The sequence below is a fragment of the Cyclospora cayetanensis genome, unplaced genomic scaffold (assembly GCF_002999335.1).
Source record: "Cyclospora cayetanensis isolate NF1_C8 unplaced genomic scaffold, CcayRef3 CcayRef3_contig_5, whole genome shotgun sequence".
NCBI classification, from domain to species: Eukaryota; Apicomplexa; class Conoidasida; order Eucoccidiorida; family Eimeriidae; genus Cyclospora; species Cyclospora cayetanensis.
This window is the reverse complement of record NW_020312480.1, coordinates 272,371-287,703: the sequence shown is the minus strand read 5'-3', so window position 1 is coordinate 287,703 and position 15,333 is coordinate 272,371. Positions and strand designations below refer to the sequence as shown.

The following is a 15,333-nucleotide window of genomic DNA, read 5'->3' as shown; positions in this document are numbered from 1 at the left end:
TCCGCCAACACTTCCTCCCTTGTTTGCTATGAAGAAGCAGACACACACAGTCTCAGCGCCCTCTCTTTTAATGTCTGTCTCCCAAGAAGGGGGTTGTCTGGTGGGGCGCTGCAAGTGGACCGACATAGGGGACCCCCAGCAGCAGCACGAGCAACGGCAACAGCAGCAGCCGCAGCAGCACAATGCCTCACTTGCTACAGTCCCTCTCTGTGCTATATGAGGGGACGGAACACTCCCTTGAAGCCACGGAAAACAGTTTCCCCGAGCAGCGGCAGACACAGCAGGGTCAGAAGCAGGGGCCACTTGACAAAGAGGTTCTACAGCGAATCAGTAACAGACTGCAGATCCTGAGGCTCTGCATCCTCCACCAGGTGCTCCACAAGGCCCAAACAGATGGGAGAGAGGGCAATCAACAAAACCAGCACCAGCAAACAGACCACGAACGGGAGCTAGACCGGCTACCCGAGAAGAAGGCAGAACCCCTATGCATCAAGAGACCGCGGGAGGCGTCTCAATGTCGTGCTCCTGCTGCAGCTGCCACTTCTGGCTCTGTGGTCTTTTGCTTAGCTAACCCCATTGTTGCTGCGCTATTGCAGCTGCAGCCCCATGAGCTACATTTTGGGCATCGCAGCCTTTGTCTTTATCTGCGTGAGCTTTACATGCATCAGCAGCAAGATGGTCAAGACGGTTTCAAGGCACCTGACCAGAAAGATGCCGCATGTCACGGCGGAGCACCTCAGGGCAGCAACAGCACTCGTAATCGCAGCAGCAGGCACGCGGGAGGACGGCAATGCAATAGCTACGGCAGCCCGCTGCAAGAGCTGCCACAAGAAACACAGCAGCTTCTGCGGGCTGTTGTGCGGCGTGTTCTGCAAGAGGAGCCGCAGCTGCAGGAGCAGAGCCATTTGTTGCTGCAGCAAATTTGGCTGACGTGTCTCTCTCGGCAAACACTGCTTCTATTGCCAACCAAGGGTTCCGCTGCAGCAGTAGAAGACTCAGCAAGGGCACTTCTAGAGGACAGCAGGAAGCGCCTGCAAGAGCTACAAAAACACAACTTTGTGGAACAGCTGCCGGCATTTGCCGCTGTGCAGGCAGCAGTACCCCTTCCCTCATCAGCAGAAGTGCGTGGAGCAGTTGAGGCGGCCATCCACCAGCAGCAGCACTTCTTATCAGCAGAAGAGGTCTTGCAACTAATGCCACTGGAGCCTTCAGAGGCCCAGCAGCAGCAACAACAGCTCACGCTGCTGTTGCGGAAAGCCCGGAGTATTCTCAGGGAGGAGGCCTCTGGGATTGTGACTGCGCTGTCTCCCCGACTGTTGCTCCAGCTCCTAGACGAGGCTTTTTCAGCTATCACTGCTTCTCGGCTCCAACGTCTTCACAGCAGCGACAGCAAGGGCCCTCAAAATGGCCTTGTCAGTTTAGTACTCAAGCGTTTCAGGGATGCGCGGGAGCTGCAGCTGCTGCAGCAAGCAGCCCGCGGAAAATTGTCTGGGTGGCCCAGGCAGGGAGCCTCCGACGACACCTCGGCTGTTGCTGCGGCACCTCCCCAAAGCAACAACAGCAGCGCAGCGGAAAATGTATCGTGGTTACAGCAGCTCTATCTTGCTACAGATAATCTCTTGTTGCAGCAGCTCGTGGCTCCTTGAGTCCGGCTGTTCGTGGAGAAGCAGGACCCACCCCTAGCATCCGTTTAGGGAGAACTGTTGTGCTGGAGGGACACTGCAGGGGGCACCAGCTGGCCAGGTGCCAACTGTCTAGCTGTATTAGTGCCTCTCTGCCCTAAGTCCTGAGCCTTAAATTTTTAAGTCTAAGAGCAAAACCCCGAACAGCGTGCGTTTGCCTTGAAGCCGCGTTTCCCGCTTGTTGTCGGTAGCGTGGAGCCTTTCCTTTTGTTGTGGCCCCTAACGGGCCCCTTACAAATATAGTCTTACAAAATCAAGTTAAAAGTGCAGCAGCGGAAAAAGACGTAGACAAATCCCTCGGCTTAAATACAAACAGGGGTAGTGGGTGGGAAACGGTTTGGGGGAGCTCAACGCCCGCCCTCGAGAGCAGCGGCTTACGCAGAGGGCCCCCTCTCCTCGGCGCGAAGGCCCGACCCGAAGGGCTTACAGCACCGCGGAAAAGGAGAAGGAAAGGGTCACTCGTTTGCCGTGTACCCTGCTGAGAAGGCATAGCGGACGGGTGCTGTGAGCCCACGGAAGGTAAGGAACAGAATGGGGAGAAGCCACGGAGAGAGAGGAAAAAGACACTAGAGTACCGAGTGACCGACGGCGGTGTCTACATAGAGAGGAGTGCACAGGCGAACTGCTTGACAAAAAGGGCTCCAGGGATGCAGGTGCGAAGATAAAGAGGAGAAGCGCGTGCACTTCAATGTACAGCACCGGCGCCAGGGCCCTGCCAGTGCATTCGTGACACCATAGAGGGGACAGGAGAAGGCCTGCAAATCCCCCAAGGAAACAGTCATGTCTCTCCTTCACGAGGGCCTCCCGGAGGTTCCCAGGCCCTCAAAGTTCGCAGCGGCAAATTCGTCTGGCATGCCATCTCGCAGCAGGGCCCCACCTACAAGAGGACCACCCTTTGGATCGCCAAACTCGAAAGCCGACATGTGGGAAATTACGGAGTGACCTGAGGCTCGCCCGGCACCTTCGCCAGTGCTGCCTCTGCTGCTGTTCGGCCGCAAGCAGGCTGCCGCACCAAGTGCAGCACCATGGGAGCACCCAGGAGTTTGGTGTTGGTGTTGGGGAGACGATGGACTGCTTCGCAGCTGTGGGGGTTCGCGACAAATCGAATGCTGCAGCTGCTGTCGCTGCTGCCTCCGTCCTTCTTGCAGGCCTGCCCCGCTGCTGCCCCCAGCGGCTGCTCCGAAGCCCACCAAAGTGGTGCTGCCTACACTCAGGCGCTGCTGCAGAGAAACTGCGGCAGCGGGCCTAAGGGCAGTGGATGTTGCAGCCGCTGGTTGTTGCTGTCTGCCGCTGGAACCGTCTTGCTGGAGCGCGAGGCGCTTGAGGCCTGACGAGACAGTTGAAAGCCCACTACTTCCGACTCCAGAGGCCTGCTGCGGGAGCGTAAGCAGGTTGTCTACACCCGAAAGACGCGTGAAGCTTCTGCTGCTGCTGGGAAGGCTTTGGGGGCCCCCCAAAGCAGCAGAGACGGGCCGCTCCGGCAGTCCCCCGACGCCGCAATCTTGCTGATGCTGCTGCCTCTGCGAAAGGGTGCTCACGGAAGCAGATTGAGGTCTGGTCGATGGCTGCTGCTGTTTCTGCTGCCGCGGATCCTGCTGTTGCAGTCCTGGATTCGAGAGCCGCTGCGCAGTCACTGCACTTTCGGAGGAAACCCCACTAAGACCTGCTCCCGAAGTGTTCCTCTCTACCGAATTGCCTGCACCATCATAAACATCCATGAAGTTCCATGATACCTAGCAGCTGCATCAGCAATGACAGAAGCAGCTGCGCACGGAAAACGGCTTATAGCAACAGGGCCTTTACGCCGCGATGCTGAAACGCAGCAACAAAAGCAGAGGCAGCGAAGTTGGGGGCCTACTTGCAGCTGTGCTGAAGCGCGAATTGGGGAGGGTTCGGTTGTATATGCCCATTTCCCTTGAGCTTGGCGAGGCAGCGGCAGCCTCGGCAGTACGTGCGGCAGCTGCTGCGCCTACTCGAGGGGCTGAGTCCAACAGAGCGCCTGTTGCGGCGTCGAGCTCTTCCAGGGGCCCTTCATCTAGAAACGGAGAATGGTGAACAAACGGTGGCCTACTGTTGCTGCCTGTTGCTGCTGCCCCAGCAGCAGGAGGGATAAGAGCAGGAACCCGTGCAGCAGGCGCTATTATTGCAGCGCGTGTCTTGCGAGCGGTGTCGTCTGCGACTGCCTCTGACGGAGGGTCCCCTGCTCTGTGCTGCATGGTGATGGTCGAGGCTGCGGCGCAGAAAGTGAAACCAGTCACAGGCACGCAGCAGCTACGGAATGCGTAGGAGCAACGCAACGGTGCGGCAGGCAGCGTGTACCTCTCAGGGAAGGATTTTGATGCTCTGGGTAGATTTAAAAGCTACCATTTGCCGATGCTCACCTGCCTTCGCCGTGAGAGCCGCCGTGGAAGAACCAGCGGCTGCCCCTGCACTTGACAACGCAGCACTCGCTAGACGAGATGCACGGGGCTCAGCACTGCTGCCTCTTCTGTTGCTACCCCTCCCGGCAGAGCCGCTGCGTGTGCTGCTGCTGCTGCTGCTGCTGCTGCCCTTCGGGGCGTTGCTGCTCAGAGGCTTAGCACCTCTGACCTCGCCCGGGGCCCTCGGTGTCCTATGGGGGGCCCCCCCAGCTGCAGCCGAAGGAGCATCAGATGAAGCACTAGAAAGCTTAGGAGCAATCTGAATATCTGCAGAAAACGGAGGACGCTTCATCTTGCCCGCCGTTTCCCCAGCCCGAAGAATGGTGATCTTCTGGAGAGTGCCTACAGCCTGCTTGTCTGTCTTGAGCTGTTCTTGCTGGCGCTGCAGCAGTTCTTCTCGCTGCTGCAGCTGCCTCTCCTTTGCCTTGAGCGCTTCTGACGCGCGGAGGGACTCATGCGTGAAGGATTCTCTATCTGCCCTCAAAGATTCTTGCCCCATGCGGAGCTGCAGGCGCTGGCTCATCAATTCTTCTTCTGCTTGCTGTAGCCTCTGCACCGCCTCCTCGGCCTCGCGCTGCTGCTGTGCTGCATGCTGCATCTCCTGAGTGGCTTGCTGCTCGCGCTGCTCCACTGCCTGCCTCTCAACAATCAAAGCACCCTTCGTAGCTTCTAGCTGCGCTTCCTCCTGTTGCAAGCGCTCCGTGGCCAAAGATAACTCCCGTTGCTGCTGCTGCAGGTCGCACTGGTCCATAGACAGCTGACGACGCTGCTGCTGCAAGTCCTGCCTTTCTCGTGCTGCTGCATGTTGCTGCTCTTGCAAGCGCAGCAACTGACTATCCAATTGCTGCTGCAGATTCTGCCGCTCTTCTTGAAGCTCGGCAAAGAGCTGCTGCTGCTGCTGCAACAACTGTTGTTGCTGCTCCTCCTGCAGCAGCTGCTTCCGCTCAACGTATTCCTTCTCCAAGGCGTCCCTCCTCTCCTCCAGCTCTTGCTGCAGCACCTGCTGCTGATGCAAGTGCTGCTGCTGCTGCTCTCGCTGCTGCCGCTCCAGCTCTTGCTCCAGCTCCTGCAGCTGCTGCTCCTTTGCCTCGGCAGCGCGCTGCTGCTGCTGCAGCTCCTCCCGTTGCTCCTGAAGCTGCTGTCTCACAGAATTGCATTCGGCCCTTGCTGACTCGACCTCCTTCTATTAGACCACAGCAAGGACACGAATGAAGGAAGCCAATAGGAATGCCACACCCTCCAGCGCGCATCCTTTTTGCACAGACAGTCCTTATCAGCAACAAACGCCCCCAGACGGAGCAGCAACACCGACAACCAAACCATGAGCAGCAGCAGCAGCAACAGCGCAAGGCTTCACCCTTACCTCTCTTGCAGTTGTTTCCTCTAAGCGCCGTGCGAGCTCCTGCTGCTTGCTGTTGATCTGCTGCTGCGCTTCTTGAGTCCTCTTATGGTCTGCATCCAGCTGCATTTCCTGTTGCTGGAGCAGTTGCTGCTGCTGCTGGATTTGCTGCTGCTGCTGCTGTAACAGCTGGAGCTCGTCCTGCTGTACCTTCTGCTGGTGCTCTACATTGGCATACTGTTGCTGAAGTTCCTGCTGCTGCTGCTGGAGCTCTGCCGCTTGCTGCTGCTGTCGCTGCTCTTGTTCCTGTAGCTTCTGGTGCTGCCTGCGCAGGCTGTCCTCCTTCGCCTGCAGCCTCGTCTCCTGCTGCTGCAGCTGGGCCCTTGAGCCGTTATTTGCTGCTTCCTGCTGCTGCAGCTCTAGCTCGCGCTGTAACAGTTGCTCTTCCCGCTGCTGCTGCCGCTCCCGTTGCTGTAATAGCTCCTGCCTCTCTTCCCTCAGCTGCTGGGCTGTTGCATCAAGCGAGAACTGTTGCTCCTGTAGCTGAAGCCTGTCTTCGTTAAGTTGATAGCGCTCTGCCTGTCGCTCACACAAACACATTACAACAAAAATAACCGTGCGACAGCGCCACAGCAGCACCAAGCACAGTACAGCTCAGCGAAAAATCTTCACCCGAAGCTGTAAACAGCGGCATGTGGAGCTCTACAGATCCGAGCCACAACGGCAGCAATAACGATAGCAGCATCGTGTATGCGTCTCCTGACATCGATCGTTTCTTCCTTCTCAAGGAGCTGAGCCTGCCTCCCCTCCAGCTGTCTCTGGTCCGCCCTTAGGGCCTCTTGGGCTCTGTGGGCCTCCTGCCGCTTCTGCTCGGCTACAGAGCGCCAACTTTCCTTCTTTTCCCTAAAAGCTTGCTGCTGCTGCTGCAGCACCTGTTGCTGTTGCTGCAGCTCGTGCTGCTGCTGCTGCAGCACCTGCTGCTCCTCGGACAGTTGCTGTTCTATGCGGCTACGTTGCTCATTAAACTTCTGCTCGACCAGCATCAGCTCATGCTGCTTCTGCTGCAGCTCGTGCTGCTGCTGCTGCAGCATCTGCTGCTGCTGCTGCTGCTGCAGCTTCTCCTGGTGCAACTGCATGTCCTTCTCATGCAACTTTTGACGCTGTTGCAATTGTTGCTGCCGTTCCATTTCCAGCCGCCGCATCAGCTGCTCGTAGTGTGTTTTTTGACGAGCCATGAAGGAGGCAGCCTGCACAAGGAGGGAATACGCAGCAGATGCGATCGTTGCTGTACTTTGCAACTGTGTCGGATGCTGACAGATTTGCATTACGCTCTCTGCGTTGGGTTCCTTGGCATCGAAGAGTAGGTCGTCGCATGCACCGAGAAGACGTGGGGAGAGAGGAGACTAGACTGCAGCCCAGAGAATGCACAAAGCACACGCGTAAAGGGGCTCGACTGTACGTACACTGCAGACACAGACGCTGTTTTCGCGCAGTCCAGAGCTGGGCTGTCTGAGCGCGCTGCTGCTGGAGCCGCTTTGCTGCTGCTGCTGCAAAGGCCTGGCGATATCGTCTGCTGCAGCGGAGTCTGACGCCGTGTCTTCCCGCAGCTGAAGCGGCTGCTGCGCGAGACGTCCACCGAGCTCAGTGCTGGATTTGCCTCCAACACCCAGCGCGCTGTTGCTACGATGCCGTTCTGCCCCCAGGGTCACTCGGGTACCCCGAGACCGTTGCAGGGAGAGAGATCTATCCGCTGAAGTGCCTTGCCGGCTCATTCGAAGCAAAGAGCCACTCGCTGTGTCCAGGGGAGGAGACGCTTCTGCCGAGGTAAGGGAGCCTCCGTTTACTCCTCCTGAGGATGGGATTCCTCCCGAAACACTCGTTTGCTGCAGGTTTATGTCTCGATGCAGAAGGCGCACGCCCATAGCATTGCCTTGAAAGCCCGTATTCTGAAAGTAGTGGTGTTGCTGTTCCTGGTGAGGCGGCTGTGTCAGCGGCTGCTGAGGGCCTGTCTCGAGAGGAGCGTTAAGAGAGATCCTGCTGCTGCGGCGGTGCCTTCGTCGGCGTGAATTTTGGTTGTTTTGCTCCAGTGGATCCGTTGTTGCTGCTGATGCAGCGACTGCCCCCAGCTGCTGCTGCTGCGAATGGGTAGAAAAGGAGTCATCGAAATCCGCCAGAAGTCGCTGTTGCTGCCGGTCCAGCTGCTGCTGGTGCTGCTGTGTGGTGCCGAGGAGGGAACTCGTGTGAGACCAGGGGTTCCGTGCCACAGAAGAAGCTGCTGCAGTGCCTGCAGCGTTTGTGGCAGCTGCAGTGCCTCCCAGTGGCGAAAAGAAGTGCTCAGACCCCGGCTGAGACGAGAGGGTGCCCCCAGTGGCTAGAGACAGCATGCGGGAGTTCGCACTTCCGCTTCTGTTGTTGCTGCCATTGCTGCTCGGTGCAGCCATTGCTGCAGCTATCCCAGTGCTGATTCCAGAGATTCCTCCGTTCAGAGACGCGAGAGGCCCCTCGTTAGGCCCCCGAGGGTCTCCCAAGGCAGACATTTGCAAACGTTCTGCTAGCCGGTCTCTCTTCCAGGCCTCAAAAGCCTCGGGCCCGCCCAAGGAGCCTGTCTGCCCCTTGGTGGAAGAAAGAGGCAACAGCTGTTGTTGCTGCTGCTGCTGAAAGTACGAAAGCGGCGCACGTGGATGCGCAGGAGAACGCATGGAAGATGCCATTCTGCAGAAGTCCTACACCCTGAAACCTAACACCCAAAGCCAAGGCAGATCGCGAGGAATGCGCTGCTTCACAATGAGTTTTAACCGATGCTGCTGCAGCATGCGTGTATTGAATGCTGCTGCTCTTGCCACGCCAAAGACACGCTACTTCTGATTCTGTCACTGCAGTCCTAGACGCAGCTGGACCCCCAACAAATTCCGTGCTGTCGCTGCTGCTGCAGCAAGTCTTTTTGCTGAGTGCGAAAGGAATATTTGATGGAATGCAAACCACGCAAAAAAAACGGGCAGGAAGACATTGCGCAGCCGCAGCAGCCGCTGCAGTGGACCGTTGCTGCAGCACTACAACAGCAGCAGTGAACAGCGGTCCCAGCAGACGCGTAATACACAGAAACACACAAAACAGAGGGATGCACTTGTTTCTGATGTTTAGCTGCAGCAAAGAGCCCCCTGTTAGCGCACTGGGGCTCCTGTACCACGGTGGGGATTTGACCGATGGTGGGGTTGCTGAGAGTGGGGGCCCCTGAAGAATCCCTTCTATACCGGCGCCTGAGTACTAATCAGGGAGCCATTTGGGGTATAAATGTCTTTAAAATAAATGTGTGAGTTCTAACTCTTTATAGGGCGGAGAGCCGTTGTATTTGTACCTCCCCTCCAAACCCCCAGACCCCGAAACCCAGGGGGCCCCCAAAGCCTATATGCCAGACCGTCTCTCTCTTTCTCGCACTCCTTCCCTTCATACGCTAATAAGGCCTCCATAAGCCTTAAGAAAAAATAATTTTAGAATGTTTCAGGTGAGTCACTGATCCTAGTGGTGCCTGCCGGGTAAGGATGGCGACCCTTACACATTTCCAAAGTAACTTGCAGGCGGCTGAGCTACGCTAAAACAGTTTCTAAATTGCTAGTTGTGTTATACATGAAATGACTGAAGGGCTGACTAGCTGGATTAGCTATTTGTACATTTCATTCAGTGCACAGTACCGTAGGGTCTTCAGCAGAAGACAATGTTGTTTGCATGTGGGCCATTTGTGTGCAAATAGTGGCGAATACCCAGAGTGCTTTGAGGGTTCAGCGAAGCGCACCATATGTGCCTCTTGCTCCTAATATTGGGAACCTTGAGGGGCGAGGGCAAGGGACGAAGGGTGTCCTTTGTAAAACCCCAAATAGCTCTTTTCAGTTTCCGATGAGTCAGTACCGGAGTGCCTTCGTAAGGCGACCATAGATAAGAAGTGACAGACTTTCGACCTATTCTCTCTCTTGCTGCGAAATACAGATGTATCGCTCCATAATATGCAGCCGTAAGCAGACATTTTATTCCTATCACAATACAAATTGAAAACCAAGTAATTCAATGTTCGCCCAGAGAAATCCCACCTTCACCTGACAGCAACCCTCAGAAGCTCCAACAGGAGAGAGGAATAGCCACGCTGCGAGTGAATGCACCCTCAAACTGCTCCGACAATCTACAGCTCTTTGCACATAATATCTCCTGCACAAGCATGCAATGTTGAGCCTTCTTGTGTCAAATTTACAGCAATTTGCAGTCAATATAATGTAATGATAGACTAGTGAATTAGTCAATTCTCTACTAATAGTTGAATATAGCTTCTGTAGTTAAAAGTGTGTTAGTGTAGCTTTGCGCTCTACATCTTTCCCTTTCCACACACCCAACTCAAAGCACACACACTCATGTCCTGGAGCTGTGCGATAAGACCAACTCCGTGCAGGGAAGCAAAAGATTTCTCGCCTCATCTTTATTCACTAGGCATGTAGAAGCGCGGAAAGCAGTGCGAATGAGAAGAGCTCAAGTGTGCACCTACCGCTTTAGTGAAATCAACGAGAGCACAAGTACAGACACTCGCAAATATTGATCAAGAGACCAAGTCAATGCCGCAGTAGCGGTGGGATGGCTGGCTTTCGTAAAATCACTGATTCTTGTGAGTTCCCTGCCTCACAAACAGAAATCAGCAATATTGAAAAGAAATCAAGAAACACACCAGCTTAACAATGGAGTTGCGCCTCCCAGAGCAATGCCCCCATTCCAAACACAGCCCACCGATTCGGCATGGTCGAGTTTCAAGATCGAGAAGAGCTTGAAGAGGCAATCAGGGACTACATACCTGAGAGTGCCTACGCATAAATTTGTATCTAACAAACGCCTCTACGATTGAACCCTCCACCTCTAAGCAGGATTTATACGTAGAAGTAGCTATTCCAGGCGGAGCGTGCTGTAGGGAAGGATGATTATCAAGAGCCGCGATCCCTATGGTCCAAAGCGACATCCGTTGTAAATAAAACAACGCAGCACACTCTCCTGTACACATCGAAGCCTGCAGCAGCTCTTCGTTGAACCAATGAAGTTCGTGCTTGCCATTCTATTTCACTATAAGGTACCATCCACCGTCTAGTGTGTTCTCGGTGCTCACTAGCCGTAAGACCTAGCACTTCCACGACACCCTCTGTATCCTCCGCCTCTACACGCGTCACTCGCCTGGGCCCCAAAACTCCTAGATAATTCGAAAACTCCTAAAACTTTCAACGAATCCAATACTGACAGCTGTGTGGTACCTCGGACTTTTGGGAAATGGACAGCGTACAAACGAGCAAGTTTCACACATTCAATATACCGGTCGAATCTAAAGTTCCCCTGCAAAGCTGTGCCAATTCTTCCACAGCGTGCTGTTGAGCTGGTATTGGCCATGGCCGTGGAGTCACGGCTTGCATGAAGGCTTGAACTGTAAAAATTGGGGTACACAGACGATTGCCTCCACCAGAAGAACGCAACCATTGAAATGCTTCTCCATTCGATAGAAATGCCGCAAGGATCACTCGTTCTCTTCATCTGGGGGCTAGCAAGTGAGATACTTCTCTAACCGACTGATGAAATCAATCGCTTGCCCATCCTCATGGGTGTCATATATTTCTGGTCCGCATGGCCTCATCAGCACATTGGTGCACATTTGACAAGCCGACAAATGGTGTCTCGCTACCGGCTGTGAAGCTGATGCGTACAAATTATCTTGCAACCCGGCGTGTAGCACCCGAAGAGCCGTTCTGCCATATTTCCATCGCCCGTGTGTGTTTTCCCAGCTGGATGCCAACAAAAATCAAATCGTTTGACAGCTACAGAGCTTGATCATAAGCCCGACAATCGTTTCAAGGATACGTAGCATTCCATTGCATCTAGAGCCAGTCGGTAAGCGGGGAACGATACTGTGCTCACAGCTACGATGGCCGGCCAAAGGTCTCTGTACAGACACTCTGCTGCCAACTACGTGACAAGTAATTGAGCAACTTTCAGAAGAAATCCCGTCTTGTCCTAACAGTGCTCCTAAATTACCCAGCTTGGAGGGGGGTGGCCAGCTACGGTTCGCTTTGCAGCACCTTCAGAGCACTTCGAGCACCCAAAGCTATTTGCTCATAGCACGTAGCTCGCATGCACAGGGCACTGCGTCTTGTATCTCCTCAGGTGTACTGTGCAGCAAGGAAGCGGTACGAAAAGACAACGTCGCTAGTCACTTAATTATCAATTTGTAATCAAATATGCAAGCCTTGTAACGAGCTACGCTACACTAAAACACATTCGAGTACTGCTCGAGGGTAGCGGGCAAGGGAATGTGGCAATTCTGATGAGACGAAATAAATTTCAAGTTTGTGGTGGGTCAAGAGCAAAGTGTCTCGATACAGAGATCACATAATGAGCGTTGTAATTTAAGAGTTTGCCCTGATGTTATGCTAGTTTGGGGGGCAAATAACCCTATAGGAACCTAGGGGAAGCAATAAAATGAATTACTAGACAAAAATGTAGACCGATTCACCTGTGCATACTTCTAAGAGTACTCCTTGTTGTCTGTCCCGAAATTTTGTACTAGAGGGTGCACAAGCCGATCGCCTGTACCCCCGGAGAGGTGTGTACACCAATAGGCTCGGCTTTTTCCTTGTCATATTTTCAAAGCCGCCAAACTGTAGTAGAGTAGAGCTTCGGCATCGGTAGCGTCTACTACAGCCCTTTATTCTCGCCAGTACCGCCATTGCTTCTTTTTGCTATGCCTTTACGCCTTCTGTTGGAACGCAACTACCGTAGCCAACTGTACTGCTGCTGCGTTCCTCCGTGTACTTCCAGCTCATCAATGCACTTAGAGGCACTGAGATGCATACACAGATACAGAAGAACCTGCTCCACTTTCAGATAATATCTGAATATAAATGCATAGCTTCAGGCGCTGCCTCCAGGAGAATGCCTATGAATGAAGATAACGCTTAGCCTCGTAGTAGCTTGTCTTTCGCCTCGTTCACTTTTGCGGCCACATAGGTGGAGCCTACACAAAGAATGCACAACGGGTCACGGAATAGCTGACTCCAACCAGAGCCATGCTTCGTCTCGTCACCGCGAATTCATACATGCGTGCTCACCTCCATTGTCTGGGTGATTCCTTAGCATCAGCTGCTTATGCGTCTGCAGAATCTTTTCCTTTGATGCCGCGGGACTGAAACACGCAAACACCGCAAGACCAAGGGAAACACCTGATATACAGCCACTTCATCTTTCAATTGCCCGATCTCTTGACTCTCCTGCCCTTTATCTTTAGACAGAAGAGTCTTCGCGTTGGCCTTTGAATACTGCCTGTGCGAGGCTCTCCTTTTACTTCGTCAAGCCAGAGGCACCTCGCTGCCAATTGCTGCCACTTCCTCGCCCCTGGCCTGTCCACACCTACCCAAGTTTGAGGATTTGATAAGCTTCTGATCTTGTCATAGGAGTTTCAAAACCCTTCATGTCGCGTGTAAGGTGCTCCACTTGATGTCGCAGATCTCCCGCCTTCTTTAGCACGCCTTCCAGCCACGCAGGAGTTCCGAGAGGTACCCCCTGAGATGCCCCATGTGAGCTGCCCGACGCTCCCAAACGCGTGCGGCTCGCTAGTCGAAAGGCTCCACGGACGGCATAGGCCGCACCACCCGCAGCCAGAAACACCAGCGGCCACACCATCACAGACTCTGAAATAAGAAGCAGAGGCCGGATAGATGCCAAACGCAGTATTTTAGAGATTAAGGCATCCAAAAAGAACCACAATTAAAAAGAATATCAGCGAAGAGCTAAAGGCAGAAGAAGGAGGCAAAGTGCGGCCACCCCAACGCAATCCTCACAGCCAACAAGCTGAAAGGCTTTGCCAATCGCTGGGGGCCCCTGCAGAGGAAGCAAGTTCAAGAATTGCAAGGTATACCGAGAGATAAGAGACTTCTTCCACCGCGCCAGACTAAATGAACGGCGACGCCCAAGGGCCCCTTTTATCCGCTAAAGGGCCCCAAGGCCCCGCAGGGCCCCCCATGCTTAACAACGGCCTCTAGAATCCGGCCCTGGCACTCTGTTTGTGCTGTGTTTCCTGGTTTTACGTCTAGATCTCCATTCAGATTTCTTCCACTGGCGCTTTTCCTTCCAGCATCTCCTTGCGCCCAATTGTTTCTGGGGGCCTGGAGGGGCCCCCACGAAAACAGCAGACGCAGTGGCGCCCAATGCGGTTACCCAAAGGCCAGGCAGGGACCTCTTCAGGCTCCCCTGCCTCACGAGCCTCTGCTGATACCACCGGGGCCTCTAAGGCCCCCGAAGGGAGCAGCCCCCACAGTACGGACCCTCCTGCCTCCCCAGGTGGGGAGGGCCCTAATCTGTCGCTCCTTGTGGCTAAGACAGAGGTCTTGGCCCACTTGTTGAAGGCTCGTGTGGCGCTGCCCCTGCTCTACCCGCTGAACACTAGGGGCCTCACTGACCCCCTCCAACCTTCACCTATTGCGTCCAACCGGTGGAAACGGGAAGACATACTCCTCGGTCTCTCGCAAGTGGCTCCCCTGGCACTCTCTCTCTCCCGAGTTGGGGGTCTCCTTAGGGCAGCACAGGCCTTGAAGCTTATGGGACCCCCAGCTGGGGCTACAGGAGCCTTGACTGTCCCCAAGCGGGCGTCCTTAAGGCGCAAGCAGACCTACAGAGATACGAACCATTTCTTACGACCCCAAGTATGGCGGGTCCTCAAGCCTGGAGAAGAAAGAGCCACCAAACACCTCAGGTGGCGCTAACATGATACTCAGGAGAGGCCCTATCGCGGGCCCCTAGTGGCCCTCCAAAAGATCCCACAGAAAAAAGGGCTTCCTCAAGGGGCGTTGACCACAACCCGCCTGTTTGCTGGACCCTTTCGACCGCGGTACTGCCATAGGGGCCTCCAGAAGCAGCAAACAGGGCCCTTTATCTAGAGAATCTGGGAACACGGGTCGCCGTGCGGGGCGCACCAAACTCCTGAGGGTCTATGACACTCTAAACTGCACGAATTCCCCGACTGTGGCCCAGCGTTTATATCTAGATCTCCGCAGTAGTCCGTGCATCGGCCAGCCCAATGCCCCCAAGCGTTCAATGACGCCCTATAAATAAGGGGCATTCGACGACTTCTTACGGGAAAGAGCTCGCCAGACACAGAGGCCCCAAGCTGTGCTGGAAAAGGGGAGCACTGGTTCCCGACCCGTCTCAAAGGGGACCTCTGACAGTTTGCTACTAGCGCAGCATTATTATATCTGTCTGCCGCTATTGTTTTGGGACCTCATGGAGCGTTTGCATTCCTCGCTGAGCCACGTGTCTTTACTTCTGCCTACTGCCTGGCTACGCGGTTCTATATATATACTATATGCATTTAGGCATATGTTGGCCACTGAGACCGGCGATTGTGAGGTGTCTGTACAATGAACTGGCTGCACGTAGTTTTCAGCCTTTCTTAGGGCTGATGGAAACGCGCACATATCCACGCTTCATGCCTCGTTAGCCATAGCGGCTGGCGCAGCCAGCTGCTGATGGCCTTGCTCCTGTTGGTGCCCCTGCAACTGGTTGCGCTGGTGAATGAGCCTAAGAAATCGGGACATAGCGAAGAAGAACTCCCTTCTCGAAAGCAGCTCCAAATTATTATGCCCTCCTCCCTCAACCCAGAATGGACTGACCCGCAGACGAGCCTTTTTGTACAGCTCCTGCGGCGCACACATTCCGAAACATGGGCCCCCTAAGTGCACATGCCTCGCACCATGGCAAGGAGAAGACACGCGCTGGCCTCCAGGAAGGACCTTGGGTGGTGGGCAAAATGCGGGTGGGTCGAGCGAAACAGCGAGCATGCAATTGCCAAGTGCAGCACACGAAAGTTTCCATTAGGCACTTTGTG

At 54.7% G+C, this 15,333-nt stretch overlaps 4 protein-coding genes across 4 annotated transcripts; 2 read left to right on the top strand and 2 right to left on the bottom strand.

Moving 5' to 3' along the window:
- The first annotated feature begins 182 nt into the window (after window positions 1–182).
- On the top strand, window positions 183–2,624 carry LOC34620170. Its single transcript, XM_022733432.2, has 4 exons — window positions 183–1,634; window positions 1,874–2,048; window positions 2,169–2,335; window positions 2,454–2,624. Exons 1-4 carry the CDS (start codon window positions 183–185, stop codon window positions 2,622–2,624), a joined length of 1,965 nt encoding a protein of 654 aa, XP_022593444.2.
- Window positions 2,625–4,743: 2,119 nt separating this feature from the next.
- On the bottom strand, window positions 4,744–8,152 carry LOC113146682 (mediator of RNA polymerase II transcription subunit 15-like). Its single transcript, XM_026334777.1, has 5 exons — window positions 7,235–8,152; window positions 6,360–6,407; window positions 5,587–5,846; window positions 4,937–5,244; window positions 4,744–4,883 (listed from the first exon to the last, which is right to left on the bottom strand). Exons 1-5 carry the CDS (start codon window positions 8,150–8,152, stop codon window positions 4,744–4,746), a joined length of 1,674 nt encoding a protein of 557 aa, XP_026190562.1.
- Window positions 8,153–12,409: 4,257 nt separating this feature from the next.
- LOC34619822 (mitochondrial import inner membrane translocase subunit TIM14) lies at window positions 12,410–13,133 on the bottom strand. The gene is made up of 3 exons (XM_022733097.1): window positions 12,865–13,133; window positions 12,563–12,636; window positions 12,410–12,468 (listed from the first exon to the last, which is right to left on the bottom strand). The coding sequence occupies exons 1-3, from the start codon at window positions 13,131–13,133 to the stop codon at window positions 12,410–12,412; spliced, it is 402 nt and encodes a 133-aa protein (XP_022591494.1).
- Window positions 13,134–13,657: 524 nt separating this feature from the next.
- LOC34619823 lies at window positions 13,658–14,212 on the top strand. Its single transcript, XM_022733098.1, has one exon. The coding sequence runs from the start codon at window positions 13,658–13,660 to the stop codon at window positions 14,210–14,212; it is 555 nt and encodes a 184-aa protein (XP_022591495.1).
- Window positions 14,213–15,333: the final 1,121 nt, after the last annotated feature.

Excerpts from the sequence above, each read along its gene's own strand:
- LOC34620170 (XM_022733432.2), top strand. The coding sequence starts at position 183 with ATGCCTCACTTGCTACAGTCCCTCTCTGTGCTATATGAGGGGACGGAA. Across the intron at positions 1,635-1,873 it reads ATCTCTTGTTGCAGCAGCTC|CGTGGAGCCTTTCCTTTTGT; the intron begins GTGGCTCCTTGA and ends TGTTGTCGGTAG. Across the intron at positions 2,336-2,453 it reads AAAGGGCTCCAGGGATGCAG|GAAACAGTCATGTCTCTCCT; the intron begins GTGCGAAGATAA and ends AAATCCCCCAAG.
- LOC113146682 (XM_026334777.1), bottom strand. The coding sequence starts at position 8,152 with ATGGCATCTTCCATGCGTTCTCCTGCGCATCCACGTGCGCCGCTTTCG. Across the intron at positions 6,408-7,234 it reads CGTCTCCTCCCCTGGACACA|GCAGCAGCAGCACGAGCTGC; the intron begins GCGAGTGGCTCT and ends GCAGGTGCTGCA. Across the intron at positions 5,245-5,586 it reads ATCCAGCAGCAGCAGCAACT|ACAGCAGCTTCAGGAGCAAC; the intron begins GCTCCAGCAACA and ends CAATTCTGTGAG.
- LOC34619822 (XM_022733097.1), bottom strand. The coding sequence starts at position 13,133 with ATGGTGTGGCCGCTGGTGTTTCTGGCTGCGGGTGGTGCGGCCTATGCC. Across the intron at positions 12,637-12,864 it reads TATCAAATCCTCAAACTTGG|TCCCGCGGCATCAAAGGAAA; the intron begins GTAGGTGTGGAC and ends TGCGTGTTTCAG. Across the intron at positions 12,469-12,562 it reads GAATCACCCAGACAATGGAG|GCTCCACCTATGTGGCCGCA; the intron begins GTGAGCACGCAT and ends TTCTTTGTGTAG.
- LOC34619823 (XM_022733098.1), top strand. The coding sequence starts at position 13,658 with ATGCGGTTACCCAAAGGCCAGGCAGGGACCTCTTCAGGCTCCCCTGCC.